At 40.1% G+C, this 18,297-nt stretch overlaps 1 protein-coding gene across 3 annotated transcripts in view; it reads right to left on the reverse strand.

Annotated features, from left to right (window-relative positions):
* The window catches only part of USP9X (ubiquitin specific peptidase 9 X-linked), a 111,479-nt gene that overhangs the window by 71,897 nt on the left and 21,285 nt on the right, over window positions 1–18,297 (reverse strand). For all 3 annotated transcript variants that reach the window (XM_077342901.1, XM_077342900.1, XM_077342902.1), the window contains exons 2-7: window positions 14,136–14,389; window positions 7,682–7,827; window positions 7,381–7,460; window positions 2,380–2,492; window positions 1,835–2,053; window positions 282–397 (exon numbers count right to left, since the gene is read on the reverse strand). In XM_077342901.1, coding sequence (XP_077199016.1) covers window positions 282–397; window positions 1,835–2,053; window positions 2,380–2,492; window positions 7,381–7,460; window positions 7,682–7,827; window positions 14,136–14,231 — 770 coding nt within the window. In that variant the 5' untranslated portion in view covers window positions 14,232–14,389. The remainder of the gene's footprint in view (window positions 1–281; window positions 398–1,834; window positions 2,054–2,379; window positions 2,493–7,380; window positions 7,461–7,681; window positions 7,828–14,135; window positions 14,390–18,297) is intronic.

The raw sequence follows: 18,297 nt of genomic DNA on the forward strand, positions 1-18,297 counted from the left end.
AAGATTCTTCCGAATACGAAAACCATTTTTGTATTAAGGACATTTTATTCAATTTGGGCTACCAAGTTCCTCGTATATTAGGAATTCAAGTTTTCTTAAAGTGTCAAAATTTTGGGAATTTTAAAATTAATTAAAATACATATATTTATATACATGGAAGCTACAAAAACTCTAGTAACTGAAACAAAAGGCATATTGGAAAGTGAATAAAGGTAATCTGAAGGATTTTGCTGTTTTTTATTTTATGCATTTCCTTAAAAACAAATAAAAAACAAACGTACTTGATGAGAGCTGCAATAATTTGAACATTGAGTGCTGATCCGCTCATAAAACGATCATGGAGGATCTGAAACCCATTTAATGTGCCAAATTTGTTGATGAGATCTACTAGCCAACCCTGTAAAACAAAATTTTCTTGCTTTATAATTCCTACCACAAAAAATTCATTCTATTGCAAAGACTATTTCTAATAAACGCAGTGTAGCTTTGTCTGATACTGGAAGCAAATAATTATTCTCTTATATGCTATAAACTCTATTTTCAATTATCTTGTGCATTTAAAAGATATCATAGTACCAGCAAGTAAGTACTCAATGTTAAAAACAGATCAGAGTTGTACTCAACATAAATTGATGTTTAATACTCCCTCCAAGATTCTAGTCATGCTAAGTCATATGACTCTTAAGCCTCAGATTTTACCAGAGACTCGTTAAAAGACTTTAAAATAGTTACAATATATGTATGCTACCATCACATATACAGAACACACCTTATAATAACAACATGTTACAATTAGTTCAGCTACTTCTGATGTTTGCAATGCAATATTCTTTTCAAGCAATTTTATGCATTTTCAGCTATGTTTAGCCAGCATCAAATAGTGCATAAGAATGACTTACCGTATTTGCCGGTGTATAAGACGACTGGGCGTATAAGACGACCTCCCAACATTTCCACTCAAAATATAGTTTGTTACATTACATTACAGTATTATAGGCCACTATGGGCAGCTATGTCTATCCCAACTGAAGTGCACCCAGCGTATAGGATGACCCCCCCCCCACTTGGAGGCATGTTTTTCAGGGGGGAAAAGTAGTTTTATACGCCAGCAAATACTGTATATCTTAGGATAACCACAGCTAGAACCAGTGCTGCTGTTATAAGTAACCAAGGCTATAGCTGAAGGAGCAAAGGTGAACAAAATATACTAAGAAAGGACATGGAAGAAGTGCACAATTCTATTTGGCCCACTTCTATACCATCTATCTTGGGGTAAATTATTAGATGGCATTATATATGCAGTAACCCACGGATACATCACTGATTAACTAGTTCCTAAAAGTATGCAGATGGAAGTCATGAGGTCTCAAAACTATGACTTAAAACTTTAAAGTTAGTCCATTGAATATCACCTAAGAACAGTCAATCCAGGCATAAGAGCAAAAGTTAAAGCGCTCTGCCCACAGCTGAGGTTGTTTTGATATTGGATATTTATTACTCTAGTATAGCCTATGGTATAATCAAATGACCTTTCAAAGTAATGCTATAAATATTGTCTCACAGAGAAAATTTGTGACATCGGCTGCATAGAAACTCCCATTCCACCTGAATGCTGACCACTGCTGATACCTGTTTGTCCTGCCTAGCCACAATACAGGCCGCACAGTAAGTTTGATTATGGCTGCAATAACACCTTCAAATAACTTCTATACTTTTGGTTCATCATACAAGCACCAAGCTGAAAGCCCAGAAAGGTGCTGTTTTGAGGTAGCAAACTGAGTATGTATAAAGATTTGACAATGCATTTTAGTTCAAAAACTGGAGATAAACACACCTTTGGTGACCGCGGGTCAGGAGGACGAGCATAAAGTTCATCTTCAGCCAGTTGAACTCCAGCAGGAACTGTTTCAGAAGGACGTGTACCATTATAAAGATGGAACTTACAATGAGGATTTAAGGCCATTGCAAGAAGTTCAAGAAGAGGAAACCAATCTTGTGCCAGCTTTGCCACACAGAGTTCAACTAGACGGTGAGTATTATTAATAATACATCTCTATTAAGAGAGAAAAATAGTTTAGTCGTTTTGTGCAGTACTAACATTCCATCATGTAATTCCAGTTAAACTCCATTAAACCTTTCTTTTGTGAACTATTTACTTGAATCTAACCATATTTAGCCCATACAAACTATAGAACTTTCCCAAGAATTCTGGATAACTTGTTTTCTAATGCAGGGATAGTCAATGCAGTGTTTGCTGACAGGGGATCATGGGAATTTTAGTCCATGAACATCTGGAGGACCACAGGTTGACTACCCCTGTTCTAATGTACTGAAATTATAAGTAACACATGTGAGTTGGCTTCAACAACATAAACTTACATGAATCTCAAATTTCCATCCACTCACGGCCTCATCAGTAAGGATTTTTGTGAAAGAGATTGTTAACCCATCTCTAAAAAATCGTTGACATGCTTCACTTTTGACATCAAGGCCTGTATTTTAAAAGATTGATAAGAAAATTGCATTGGGTGGAGTGGGGAGTAGCAGTATACACAACATTTAGAAATAAATGCCACCAACATTAAAATATGCAGAAATCATATTAAACAAAACATTTTGAAGTATGTACTGATAGGCAAGACTCAAACTCCTATATTACCAGCACTAACCTGCATTAAAAGATCAACTACATTTTTGCAGTATCAGAATAGCTGGAGTTCCAGTAACAGCAGATCTTGTTTCTAGCCTTCAAGACTTCAGCTAAAAACCTTGAAAAAGAAAAATGCCCAGAAAAATGCTCTTTCTAGCAGTTAATAGGTAAGGCACAGGATTTCTGAGCATCTTCAATAGTTCCCAAGTACTGTTTTGGTACTTCAACAGGTATGGTGGGGTAGGGGAGTGACTAGTACTCATCAGGATTGGGTCCTCATGGAATTTTTAAATGGTCTAAGATCAGCTGTTAAGTGGTAGATCCATGGATTTCATAATGTCTAGCTGTGTCATCATTAATCTAAGTGAAAATAGGGGGTTTTTTTGCTATTTTTCAGTTAACCAAAATTGTTGTTGTTATGTGCGAAGTCGTGTCCGACCCATCGCGACCCCATGGACAATGATCCTCCAGGCCTTCCTGTCCTCTACCATTCCCTGGAGTCCTTTTAAGTTTGCACCTACTGCTTCAGTGACTCCATCCATCCACCTCATTCTCTGTCGTCCCCTTCTTCTTTTGCCCTCGATCACTCCCAGCATTAGGCTCTTCTCCAGGGAGTCCTTCCTTCTCATGAGGTGGCCAAAGTATTTGAGTTTCATCTTCAGGATCTGGCCTTCTAAAGAGCAGTCAGGGCTGATCTCCTCTAGGACTGACCGGTTTGTTCGCCTTGCAGTCCAAGGGACTCGCAAGAGTCTTCTCCAGCACCAGAGTTCAAAAGCCTCAATTCTTTGACGCTCGGCCTTCCTTATGGTCCAACTTTCGCAGCCAAAATAGCCAAGCTAAAAAAGTGTATTTAAAGATCTCTCAGTTCTTTTAAATGACTTTGAAGTAAACTCTCAATTTGGAGAAAGCATTAAAAGGAACTGCAAGTCCTTTAAATCAGTGGTCCCCAACCTTTTTATCACCGGGGACCAGTCAATGCTTGACAATTTTACCTGGGGGAGTAGTCTTTTGCCGAGGGACATTGCCACTGCTGCCTGAGCCCCTGCTCCACTTGCTTTCCTGCCAGCACCCCTGACTTCCCGCTGCCTGCTGGGGGGCGCTACTAGCAGCAGCTGCGCAGTGCCATGCTGAGGGGGAGCCCCAGCTACAGCAGCCGCTGGAGAGCACCAAAGGTGAGCCGGCGCCAGAGTGGCACGGCAGCCCTCGAGGCAGCAGCTGCGGCCCAGTACCGACTGATCCACGGACCGGTCCCAGTCCTCGGACCAGGGGTTGGGGACCACCGCTTTAAATGCCTTAGGAATTTATTCGGCCAATGTCAATGATTGCAAAAGGCATTTAAAATTTAAAAGGATGACATTCCTTTTAAAGTTTAAATGCCTTTCTCCTCTCTATCAGAAACAATGGAGGATGAGGGCACTTTCTTTGGGGGTCCATAGAACTGAACCCCCTGGTCCAATATTTTTCAAACTTGGGGGAAGATTGGTGCTGCTACCTCAAACACAGCACCCTCCCCCCAATCCCAGATACCCCCAGATAGATTCTCTGTTATAGCCTATGGGGACCATTTGGCATTCCTGAATAATTATCAAAACTAGGTACCATACTGGCATTGGGATTCAGGAATAGGAGGAAATACCAATATTTTTCAGTTTCAATATATCAAAACTGGGGGGGGGGGATACTGATTTAGGCTTTTTTCTTTTTCTTTTTACAAACCCTTAGTATATAGAGGCATGCATACACTTTATAATAACTAAACATGGTTTGTTACTGGATTTTTTTTTATCCATAGGAATTTTTGGCAGTAAGATTCAGAAGTTCTCACATGATTATTCTCAGTCTGACAGCAAACCCTAAGTCAATTCAGTTTTCCAGACACAGTTGCAGTCTGAACAGACTTAATTTGTAAATAACTAAATTTCTTGTTAACAGACGAAGGACTACAAGTGCCAGTGTTGTAGAGTCCATTGTTCTTTATCCTTAAATGTAACTAACAATTTCAGTCAAGGCTACAAGTTCTAGCCTAATCTACAATGCGTATATTTTCCAGGACTTGTTTTGCATCTTTAAAGTCTCCAAGAACTAAAGTGATCAGTCACATTCCAGAGATCCCATAATGTTTTGATTTACATCATTGAGTCCCTCAGTAGTTCAGATGTATTAAGAAGGATCACAGAAGAGCTTTTTATTCAGAATCACCTTTTTATAAACTCATAATTGCTTTTACAGTTATCAGTTTTCAAACAATACCAAGAATCACTCTAACAGGACAATACAGGAAAACACCTCTTGCCCAATATCTATGTATTTGTGAAGCCCCAGAATTTGAGAATCTTTGAGAATCTTTCCCATAATGTCTTATTTTTGTCCCCTCTATTAGGGGACTACCCAATTTTTTTAGGTTATCTTGGTTCACCTAAATCTATGTTCAGTGTAGAAATGTATTTATCTTTTACCTAATGCTGACCAACATAACTCACATGGTACTTTCACATGTACTGGCTACCAAGACAATCCATGCTAAAACTATATTCAATTTCTGGCATCTCTAGCAAGGGTCAGGTTGCAGGTGCTGTGGAAAACTTCAGGCTGAAATCCTGAAGAGCTGCTGCCAGTCTGAACAGACAATACTGACTTTGATAGACCAAAGGTCTGATTCACTACAAGGCAGATTTGTGTGTTTAATCTGTTGTTACTTTTATTGAGCATACAGGGCTTGGAATTTTCAACTCTACTGCTTTTAAACATCATTATTTTATTTTAACATTTGCATTTCATAGATTCAAGTGGGTGGCCGTGTTGGTCTGAAGTATCACAACAAAATTTGAGTCCAATAGCACCTTTAAGACCAACAAAGATTTATTCAAGGTGTGAGCGCACTTGAAAGCTCATACCTTGAATAAATCTTTATTTGCCTTTCATGTATTACTTCAGTCATTTGCAATAAACTCTCCTACTCCAGACTACATAATTTACCATGACAGATGGGTCATCTGCATTTTGTCTGATTCCCTTTCTGTGAAGGTGTTCTGGCTCCTTTCACTTCTTCATCACCTCTCCATTACATTTGGTTTTCTTTTCATTTCCACAGGTCTCTGCTCCCATATAAATCCATTGTACTCAACAGCTCTCTACTTCTCCTATACTTCAGCATTGTTTTCAAATTAACAGTAATAAAAACAGTAATCAAAAAAGCTGTCATGTCTATGCTTTGCTTGGCGAACATGATATTTAACATGTGCTCAAAGCAATAGGAGTCCAGTAGCACCTTTAAGACCAACAAAGATTTAATCAAGGTGTGAGCTTTCGAGTGCAAGCACCCTTCGTCAGACTATGATCTTCTTACATGACAGGAAATATATAGCAAAAATCAGTTCTGTTACATCTGTGTCACAACCAGATACAGCCAATGATAATCCTTTGTCAAAACAGCCAATGAATGCCCAAGAATCCAGTGTACTTTACAAAGAGAAACCAAAGTGTTGCTGGTAGAGAGATCAAAGGCTATCACCTCTCCATATGTTGCTTACTCCATACAACTGTGAGACAAAGCCACAAGACTGAAAAACCTGTAGGAGAACACTTCAACCTTCCAGGACATTCTATAAGGGACTTAAAAGTAGCTGTTGTATTACAAAGAAACTTCAAGAACAGGCTAGAAAGGGAGATTGCAGAAATGCAAGTTATTACAATACTCAATACTTTGACATACCCTGGACTCAACAAGGACAAAGGTTTTTTATCTCACTATGCATGCTAACCTTATGTAACTTTTGTTTCCAAATTCCTCACAATTAATTTTAATTGGGATTATGTGACTGTTATTACAAAACTCTAAACTATGACATAGCCAGGACTCAATAGAGAAATTTTTTTTTTAAAATTCATACTAACCTTGTTCAACTTGTGTACCCATATTCCTCACTATGTATTTTATTTGTGACTAGTAATTAAGCCCGCTGTAATAACAATACAGCGGGGGCTCCGTGGCCGGTGCACCCGCCAGCCGCGCCCTTGCCGGCAGCCTGACACGTCAGGCCGCCGGCAAGCAGGGCAGGAATCGGCGAGGCCAATGGGCAGGCACTTCGCGCCTGGCGATTGGCCCTGCTGATGGTCTGTCCGGAGGAAGGGGCCAATCGGCACCCTTCCTCATCCTGGACAGAGCCCGCCCTAACTCCTCCCCCTAATCCCTTACGGCTTTATTTAGTCCGCGGCGCCCGCTGTAAAATATGGCATTGTAATGGAATTTTGAGTTTGACTCCCTGTCCCTGGGAAGTGACCAGCAATTCCCTGGGAGGAATGTCTCACAATTGTATGGAGCAAGCAACATATGGAGAGGTGACAGCCTTTGATCTCTCTACCAGCAATACTTTGGTTTCTCTTTGTAAAGTACACTGAATTCTAGGGGATTCGTTGGCTGTTTTGACAAAGGATTATTATTGGCTGTATCTGGTTGTGACACAGATGTAATAGAACTGATTTTTGCTATATATTTTCTGTCATATAAGAAGATCATAGTCTGACGAAGGGTGCTTGCACTCGAAAGCTCACGCCTTGATTAAATCTTTGTTGGTGTTAAAGGTGCTACTGGACTCTGATTTTATTGTGCTACTTCAGACCAACACGGCTACTCGTTTGAATCTATTCAAAGCAATAGGAATATAACCAAAAGCACATCATTGTTAACCAGTTGCTCACTGTTCTTTTTACAAGTTCAATTTTCAAATTACCTTTTTTACTAAGATCAATAGCAGCTTCTAGAAGAACTTCTAACTCCCCTTTAGGCAATACAGGAACAACCCATCGAGGTCTACAAAAAATTAAAATATAATGTTTTAATTTACAGTAACATTTACCTTCAACATTTTTAATCTGGAAAAAGTGAACTATAGGTGAACATTAAGTGTTCCATATTTCAGTTTTTAAAAATTCTACAACATGCATCAGTTCATATCTGCAGATATTACTTGATAGCTTATATTTGTGATTTGTTATAGCTAAGAAAATGCATAAGGTCTTTGAAGAAATTACCTGTTAATCATGTCATCCAACTTGGCCAGGTCAGTGTGTGGAAATGCAGGCTCTTCATCTTCAAGCTGTGGTGGAGCATCACCTTGACCCTGTTCATCAGGAGGTGTAGCTGGGGAATTCTCATTTGAAGAATCAGGTGAGGAAGTCTGAATTAAAATTATGTAAATACGTGAATTATTCAATTGAACACATAATTTTACTAATGAACCAGGAACCTTAACTATGCTACTAATCTGCACAAATACAATTTCTGTCGAACATTTCTTAATTAATGTGCACGTTCTCAACTGGCTTCAGAAACCTTCCATCTGCTGTCGCCATGTTGAAATGTAAATACCTGGATAAATTAGATGTCTCCACAAAGCAAAATTCTAAACTCGGATTAAATTGCCTCAGATAAAATCACCTGCACTGAGGAAGTGATTTCTGCAGTGGTGCCCAGGACTGTTGTGCATTTTGTCCTTAAGGCTCTTTTCAACCTTGCAAAAGGATCTAAGAGCAAACAGCAAGCTAAAAAGGCAAGGAAAGATCCACTCTACTAACTCTTTCTGTGATCTTAATAACCCAGCCCATTAAATGTATTGCCTTTTTTAAAAACCAAAATTTCTCCCTGAGAAGAAGCTTTAAAAACAGCAATTCTGTAGTTATGCTTTAACCAAACACTCACCAGTATGATCATCAGTTTGCATAGGTGCAACACATTAAAATGGAAGTTTTCTAGAAAGGGCAAAATGAATTGGAAGCACCCTCACCACTACTACTGGGAAAGCAAACTCCAAGGAAAGGGAAAAGCCATTCCATACTAATAGGTCCTATTTGACCCCAAATTGAGCTGCCTGGAGGTCCAATTCAGAAAGATAGTCATTGTTTAAAAAGGCAGACTCCATCAGAGCGTCTTTTTTTCCGTGCACCCACATACAAGCACAAAACACAGATTAACTTAACAATCAACTATAAACTACTTTACTATTTTAACATTAACTATGAATTTTATAACAATACTATTTTAACTATATTAACTCTATTCTTAAACTCTGATCTGAAGGGATAGAAGTAGAAGAAAAGAAAAGATATAGAAACTAGTTGCAAAGCCCGTTCATAAGAACAGGTTTTGCAAGGCTTCCCCCCCCCCCGGCCCAGGGGCTTCCCAGTGGGCCGCACTTGGCGGGCTGTGGGGAAGGGAAGGCCTTCCCCCGTCAGTCATGCAGGCTTCCCTGTGGGCCGCCACCCACTTGTGGTTGGCGGGGCATAGGGAAGGGAGGGACTCCTCCCTCTCTCCCCCTGCCACCGCAACCGCCTACCTGGGGGCCGGGAACTGCAGGGACTCGCAGACGCGCTGGCTCAAGCAGCCAGGTGAGTCTGTGAGCAAAGGGGTGAGGGAGAGTGGGAGGCGCAGGGGCAGGGCTCTATTTTTACTCGGGCAGCCAGACTCGCTCCTCCCCAAGGCCGGTTTCATAAATATATATAGGCACCATGGAGAAGGATAAGAAAGAGCAAAAAATACTAACTAAGCCAATTCTAACAATAAATGTAGAGAGCAAAGCTCACACGACCGCACTCCCTGCGAACATGAGAAAAACTTGAGAAGAAGGGCAGGCCCACTATGGAGACAGGAAGATTAAGTAATTTTTGGTCCTGCCTCCCTAGCAACAGGGATGTAGTCCTAGAACCAGGGGAGAACAAATAAAACAAGTAAAATGTATTCCATACTAATAGGTCCAATTCTTCTAATTATTGTGGGAATATAATCCAATCCAAAATTGATCCTAACTGTAGGGTAGGTTCTTTCTCATGTTGTTGTTATGTGCGAAGTCGTGTCCGACCAATCGCGACCCCATGGACAATGATCCTCCAGGCCTTCCTGTCCTCTACCATTCCCTGGAGTCCATTTAAGTTTGCACCTACTGCTTCAGTGACTCCATCCAGCCACCTCATTCTCTGTCGTCCCCTTCTTCTTTTGCCCTCGATCGCTCCCAGCATTAGGCTCTTCTCCAGGGAGTCCTTCCTTCTCATGAGGTGGCCAAAATATTTGAGTTTCATCTTCAGGATCTGGCCTTCTAAAGAGCAGTCAGGGCTGATCTCCTCTAGGACTGACCGGTTTGTTCGCCTTGCAGTCCAAGGGACTCGCAAGAGTCTTCTCCAGCACCAGAGTTCAAAAGCCTCAATTCTTTGACGCTCGGCCTTCCTTATGGTCCAACTTTCGCAGCCATACATTGCAACTGGGAAGACTATAGCCTTGACTAAACGCACTTTTGTTGGCAGGGTGATGTCTCTGCTTTTTAGGATGCTGTCTAGATTTGCCATAGCTTTCCTCCCCAGGAGCAAGCGTCTTTTAATTTCTTTGCTGCAGTCCCCATCTGCAGTGATCTTGGAGCCCAGGAAAATAAAATCTGTCACTATCTCCATTTCTTCCCCATCTATTTGCCAGGAATTGAGCGGGCCGGATGCCATGATCTTTGTTTTCTTGATGTTGAGTTTCAAGCCAACTTTTGCACTCTCCTCCTTCACCCGCATCAACAGGCTCTTTAGTTCCTCTTCACTTTCTGCCATTAGAGTGGTATCATCTGCATATCTGAGGTTGTTGATATTTCTCCCTGCAATCTTGATCCCAATTTGTGACTCCTCTAATCCCGCATTTCTCATGATGTGCTCTGCATACAAGTTAAATAGGCAAGGCGACAGTATACAGCCTTGCCGAACTCCTTTCTCAATTTTGAACCAGTCAGTGATTCCATGTTCAGTTCTCACTGTTGCTTCTTGACCTGAATATAAATTTCTCAAGAGACAAATAAGATGCTCTGGTATTCCCATCTCTTTAAGAACTTGCCACAATTTGTTGTGTTCCACACAATCAAAGGCTTTAGCATAGTCAATGAAGCAGAAGTAGACGTTCTTCTGGTACTCCCTAGCTTTCTCCATGATCCAGCGTATGTTGGCAATTTGATCTCTAGTTCCTCTGCCTCTTCGAAATCCTGCCTGTACTTCTGGAAGTTCTCGGTCCACATACTGCTGGAGCCTAGCTTGTAGGATTTTGAGCATAACTTTGCTAGCATGAGAAATTAGTGCAATGGTGCGGTAGTTTGAACATTCTTTGGCATTGCCCTTCTTTGGGATTGGAATGTAAACTGACCTTTTCCAATCCTGTGGCCATTGTTGAGTTTTCCAAATTTGCTGGCATATTGAGTGTAGCACTTTTACTGCATCGTCCTTTAAGATTTTGAATAGTTCAACTGGAATGCTGTCACCACCACTAGCTTTATTGTTACTCAGACTTCCTAAGGCCCATTTGACTTCACATTCCAGGATATCTGGCTCCAGGTCAGTAACTACCCCATTGTGGTCATCAGGGATGTTAAGCTCGCTCTTGTATAGTTCTTCTGTATAATTTTGCCACCTTTGTTTAATCTCTTCTGCTTCTGTGAGGTCCCTACCATTTTGGTCCCTTATCATACCCATCTTTGCATGAAACGTTCTCTTCATATCTCCAATTTTCTTGAAAAGATCTCTGGTCCTCCCGATTCTATTGTTTTCTTCTATTTGTTTGCACTGTTCATTTAAGAAGGCATTCTTATCTCTTCTAGCTTTTCTCTGGAATTCTGCATTCAGTTGGGTGTATCTTTCTCTTTCTCCCTTGCCTTTCACTTCCCTTCTCTCCTTAGCTATTTGTAAAGCTTCCTCAGACAGGCATTTTGATTTCTTGCATTTCTTTTTCTTTGGGATGGTTTTAGTTGCTACCTCTTGTACAATGTTGCGAACCTCCGTCCATAGTTCTTCAGGCACTCTGTCTATCAGATCTAATTCCTTAAATCTATTTGTCACCTCCACTGTGTATTCGTCGGGGATATGATTTAGTTCATACCTGAGTGGCCTAGTGCTTTTCCCTACTTTCTTCAATTTAAGCCTAAATTTTGCAACAAGAAGCTCATGATCTGAACCACAATCAGCTCCTGGTCTTGTTTTTATTGACTGGATAGAACTTTTCCATCTTTGGCTGCAGAGCACATAGTCAATCTGATTTCTGTGTTGACCGTCTGGTGATGTCCATGTGTAGAGTCGTCTCTTGGGTTGCTGGAAAAGAGTGTTTGCTATGACCATTGTATTCTCTTGACAAAATTCTACCAGTCTGTGCCCTGCTTCATTTTGTACTCCAAGGCCAAACTTGCCTGTTATCCCGGTTATCTTTTGGCTTCCTACTTTAGCATTCCAATCCCCCATGATGATAAGCACATCATTTTTGGGCGTTGCTTCTAGAAGGTGTTGTAGGGCTTCATAGAACTGATCAACTTCATCCTCTTCAGCAGCAGTGGTTGGGGCGTAGACCTGGATCACTGTGATGTTGAATGGTTTGCCTTGGATTCGCACTGAGATCATTCTGTCATTTTGGGGATTGTATCCCAAGACTGCTTTTCCTACTCTCTTATTGATTATGAAGGCTACTCCATTTCTTCTGCGAGATTCTTGTCCACAGTAGTATACCTGATGGTCATCTGAATTAAATTCACCCATTCCTGTCCATTTTAGTTCACTGATTCCTAAAATGTCGATGTTCAGTCTTGTCATTTCTTGTTTAACCACGTCCACGTCTTTCTCATACACGTTAGTTAATTTGAAGCTTGACACACTAACCATTTTGCTGACACATACACTCAGACAACACAATCCCTGGACTTAAACACATCAACTACACCATCTCAGGCCACTCACTTACTCATCTTCTAATTTTGTGTATGCCATTAAATGTAACTATGCCCTTCAGTTCTCTACATAGGGCAAGCAGATATTGCCCTATGGACACAAATTTGGCATCAAGAATTACAAAATCAAGAAAACTGAGAAACCTTTAAGAGAATATTTCAACCTCCCAGGTCACTCAATGGAGGACCACAATAGAGATGCTTTATTGCAAAGGAACTTCAGAAACATACAAGAACGAAAATTGCTGAATTACAAATTATTACAACACTGAGGACAATGGAAACCCCAGAGTTTAACAGAGATATCCAGTTCTTACCTAACTACAGATGCTAAGTCTTTCAGTTCTTGCATTCATTTGTTAACACTTTTAATATCTGTATGCTAATATGCTGATTTTCTGCTATTCAGATTTCACCAACTGTTTTAATCCAATACTTATTGCTCAGTTATTTGTGTATCTTGACTCCAATTAGCCCTTCCTGGCAACTAACCTCCCCCAATACTCTCTATTTTGATTAGATTCAGGTGGGTAGCCATGTTGGTCTGAAGTAACAGAACAAAGCTTGAGTCCAGGGGCACCTTTAAGGCCAGCAAAGCTGAACTCTAGATATAAATGTTTGTGTGCATACACACTTCTTCATATACATTGAAACAAGACTTCCTCAACTATTACATATAGGTGGGGGGATTAGTTTCCAGGAAGGTCTAATCAAGATACATAATTACCTGAGCAATAAGTATAACTAATATTGAAGTAAAGCAGTTGATTAAGACCTCAGTTACTGCTTTTATACAATATTAGACTTTATTAGACTTTGTTGAGCTTAATGACACCACAAAATTCAAACTTAGCTCTCACATCTCTGTTAACGCTTTCATTCTTCATGCTAATTTGATGCTATTCACTTAGGTCTTTCCAATTGCTTTAATTCTGGTAACGTTTTCTCTACCTGTATCTAATTGTTGAGGAAGTCTTGTTTCAATGTATGTGATGACGAAGCTTATACCTGGAAATAAACTTTGTTGATCTTGAAAGTGCCACTGGATTCAAATTTCATTGTGATTGCAGTCAACAATATGCAAGTGGACTACTTGTTTCAAATCTCTTACAGGTAATCAAATTCATAGTGGTTTAGGATTAGAAATAGTAGTTACTCATATAAGGAATAACAGATTAAAGATTACTGCAATGGAAAGCTGTATATCTACTACGGAAGTGAGATGTCAGTTCATATGCTGATAGAGACAGCTGGAAGCACAAGCACAAAGATTCTTTCCTGGAGCACAAAGAACAGCACATAATCAACTAAGGCTGTTGGGAACCTTCAAGGAACTGTCTGGTAATTTTCCAATTAGATAAGATGAGGAGATGTGTTAGGCTGTGCAGCAGTTCCTCACCATTAAGTTGCAGCCTTAATACTGACTCAGACAATTGGTCCATCAAGATCAGCATTGTCATTCAAACTGGCAAGAGGATCTCCACTGGCTCCTGTCAAGGTCTTTCACCTATTACCTGATCCTTTAAAATGGAGAGGCTAGGGATTGAAGACAGGACCATTTATATGCCAAGCACATAATCTATCACTGAGTTCCAGCCTCTTCCTTTAACCACAAATTCGGTCAGCAATATTGTGATGGAATTCTGACCCTTTTTTACATTAGAGGTTTACTACACAATGCAAGAGGCTTAAAGTGCAATATTACTTTTTACAGCAAATTCTTATTCTCATGGATAAACAGTGACCACATGGCTACCCACCTGATTCTGCTGAAGAGGAGGCTGAGACTGTCCATCAGGAGCCTGGCCCTGGCTGTCATTCCCTCCCACTGGAGAGCCACGGGTCGTGGCTGTCATACTCGAAACAGGGCAGATTTTTGCAATTTTGTCTGCTTATGTAGTTGTTGTGAGAGAAAAATTTATAGTCCGCTTAGTAACGTTGAAGTACCAGCATACGTCTGTTTTAAAAAGCTCCAACTCAAGAATAGGCCATCTTGCAGTGACCATTGCATAATCTGAAAGAAAAGCATTTAAAACGAGACTTTTAAAAATTTGCTTTTAAACTTGAAAGTAAAAACATTCCCACAGTTAGGCCGCTTCTCATGCTTCCTTCTCCATACCCCAAACCACTCCAGAATCAAGCATGGCTTTACCAACCAAGTGCCCTCATAAGATACAAGGTTAAGGGAGCTTATTCTGGAAAGCAATATTTATATAACTGAGGAACAATAATCCTCCTCCTGAACCGAACAGGATGGTGGTATATAAATATAAAAATAAATTATAACAAAGGATATCACAACAGATTATTTTTATTTAGATAGCAAACTTGACTTAGGCTTGAAGAAATATTTCTGAAATACCAATAGTAGCAGTTTATCATAAAAAAGGAGATCGAGGAAACAGTATGCTTTCAGTGCAAGTTAATTGTGTCATATGTCTGATAGTTAAAAGTGGTTAATCTGCATCTTTACACACAATTTCTCCCTCTAATGGTACAAAGAATAAAACACAAATGCCAGTTTTCATCTCATTTATAGTAAAATTATTACTATACTAATGGCAGTTCTCATTTCAATTTTAGTAAAATTATTACTATAATAATAATAATATAACTACTCTGATTTGATCTGGCTAGCCCTGGCTAGCCTGATTTTGTATCTCAGAAGCTAAGCAGGATGGACCCTGGTTAGTATCTGGATGGGAGAACTTCAAGGAATACAGGCAACGACAAACCACATCTGAATGTCTCTTGTTTGGAAATTGTATGGGATCACCGTAAGTCAGCTGTAACTTGACAGCAACAAACAACACATAGTATTACTATACTATCTCAATGAATATTTAAATGATTCATTTAGTATTTATATACAAACATTTTCTAAGGTTTCTAAAACTGTGAGAGCTGATTACCAATAAATTCCTGAATAACAAGTGCCTGTGCAACATGTGTTTTCCAGTGTTGGACTCACTGTTATCAGTCTGTTTACAAGAGTAAAATTGAAGCACATTAACATGTTATTTTTTAAAATGGTAGTATAACTATTAATTTATGAAAATACAGGTATGACTGGATAGAGCTTATTCATGTTTAAAAGATAATAGTTATAACAGCTGCTTTCCCAAAACAAATTTACATCCCTAACTAAAAATCTCCTTCAACTTAACAGATGTTTCAAACTAACAACTGGGCCATGCTAGGATAAGACATTGTTATCATTTTCTTCATTCAAAAGTGCAGTTTTTCTCTTACAGGCCTGTCAAAGACTGAACATTATGTGGAAGTACTGCAAGACCATCATCTTTTAGTCTTTACGTTTTAAGGTTAGTATAACAATTGTATATACAGTATATACAAAACCAATATTAAACATATATGTTATTAATTTATTTGGGAGATTGTTAAAATATTAACCTTCATGACTATATAATGCAGATTAAAGATAAAGGTATCCCCTGTGCAAGCAGCGAGTTATGTCTGACCCTTGGGGTGATGCCCTCTAGCGTTTTCATGGCAGACTCAATACAGCTCTACTATTCCTAAAGCCACTTAATAGGAACGTTTCTTATGTCTTACTGAGCTGAGGAATGAATTCCTGTCTTCAGCTGCAACTCAGTAGTCCATTAAAGCATAGTATAAGATAGTAAAAGGAAAAAAGACTCATCTATACCTGTGGATATTAAATGAATTGCTATGTAAAAATATGGGAATCAAGGGGAGGAAAGTGTCTTATGTCTTAAGTGCCACTCAGCGCTTAACATCCACTCTGGGCGGCTGTCCCACCCGAGTGCCTCCTCCTCCAACTGGCTTGCCTGTCTGTCCAGCAGCCAGCCAATCACCTTCCGTCCCTCACCCCGACCACCCTCTCCTCCTTCCACTTCCCTCTGAGGCTTGAAGGCTACAGATCCCTGCTGCGTGAGAGCTGTCCCTGTCGGTGAGTTCCACAAGAGCTGGCTGCCGCCTTTCTAGGTCCTGGGGGGAGTGGGAGGCTTTCTTCCACTCCACTCCCCTAATCTACCACCCATTGTATTCCTGAGCCCAGCGAGCTTAGCCCCTAGTTTAATAATACTAGAGCACATTACTAAGTGATAGCCATATAAACAAATCAACTCAACATGTACTAATAACAAAATATACATCTGTTAAAAATGCTGAATATTAATAATGCAACAAGATGAACTAGCTAAATTGACATGGACACCAATAGCACAACAGTCTCAAAACCCCTTTGTCTATTTCAGGGGTAGTCAAACTGCAGCCCTCTACTAGCAGGGGCTCATGGGAATTGTAGTCCTTGGATATCTGGAGGGCCACAGTTTAACTACCCCTGGTCTATTTCCTGGTGTCCTTCAACCATAACTACCGTGGTTTCCAATTTTGTTTTGGAAGTACGGTAAGTGTTTGCACAGTTTGCTTAATTTGGATGCCATAGCAAACTATGTCTAGAAACACCAGGAAGTGAAGACAGGATGGAGTACATGAACCTGAAGCATATTTTAAACAAAAATGAACAACATTAAAACATTCCCGTTTCTGCCAGTCATGCCCTCAACTAAGTCCCCAGATAGGGGAGGTTACATTTCTTCTCCTTCCTTCCCTAGCTGAGGCCAGCTAATATGGTGGATGTTATTTTTGACCATGACCATAAGCATACTGCAATAGCTCCACCTTTCAGGCCCTGTGGATCTGATTTAGGTCCCACAGGGTCCTGATCTCTTTGGGGAGCTCATGCCATCAGGCTGGGCCCAGGACTGAAGCCAACTTCATCTCTTTGCACTGGGGACCCTGAGCAGGTGTTATTGTAGAGATCTCAATGCTCTACCTCGCATATACACTGACTCAATGGTAAGAAACATATCACTCCCTTTTTCTGGGTTGGTATTTAAGATCTGATATCCCCTACTATACTCTCCCTTGCTTTTAATTTAAAAAGTATGAGAAGAGCTTATTCCGTTGTTTTGGAGAACAGGCAAAAATCCCAAGACAACATAAATGTCTGCTAAAAGAATCACTCTCTGCTCAATTTGAGTGCAACAGTGACATTTTAAGGCGGTACATGCCAAACTGAGAGATTAATCAATACAATAACTCTGTGAGAAATGGCAGCTTATGACTGAGGTGATAATTCCATCAGGGACCTTTTCCTCATATTTCATACTTTTTTGCCACTGTGTTACTTCAGAGCACCCAAGCATCTTTAAAGTATTTACTGTTTTAAAATTGTAGATATCCTCATCAATAAACTAACAAACTAAAACAGGTCTTCTGGGCCTTTTCTAGCCATTCTTGGGGCTCTTCAAGGAAAGCCAGATGGAACAGACCCAAGAGGTACATGTTCACACTGTTGCTCTCCTTACCAGCCATTCTTGGGGAATGCCACTAGACACTGCTCCTCCTCATCAACAATGGGGTCAAAAAGGAATCTAAGATGACTCAGCAAGGACGGAAGATCTTATTTCCCACCTCGCCCTGCCCCAACCCTTACTGGGGCTGCCAGGACCACCAGGGAAAGCTTAACTGCCTCTTCTTCCACTGCTCTTCCTCATTGTCACTATTGCCTCCCTGTACCAACTCCTCCTCTTATTACCTTCCCTACTCCTCTTTCACAACTCCACTTCACTCAAAGACTTAAACAGGGCTTCCGCATAGACGCTATACACAATATTAAATACAACAAAAAGGGAAATGTAGCATGTGACTTCACCAGTAGTTTTGTGTAAACAGAATAGAGCTATCCCCTACCTGAAGAAATTTTCCTAGAGATTTTTATTTGCCATAAGCAATCACATAAACAAAGCAAGTTATAAGCCTAAAAAAACAATAAAATCATGGTAAAAATATGACGTAAGTACAAAATGAAGAAAAGTATTTATTTGCTGCTTTAACTAATTGTCACTATCACTAAGAGGAAACCATAGTTAC

Source organism: Paroedura picta, chromosome 6 (genome assembly GCF_049243985.1).
Source record: "Paroedura picta isolate Pp20150507F chromosome 6, Ppicta_v3.0, whole genome shotgun sequence".
Classification (NCBI taxonomy): domain Eukaryota; kingdom Metazoa; phylum Chordata; class Lepidosauria; order Squamata; family Gekkonidae; genus Paroedura; species Paroedura picta.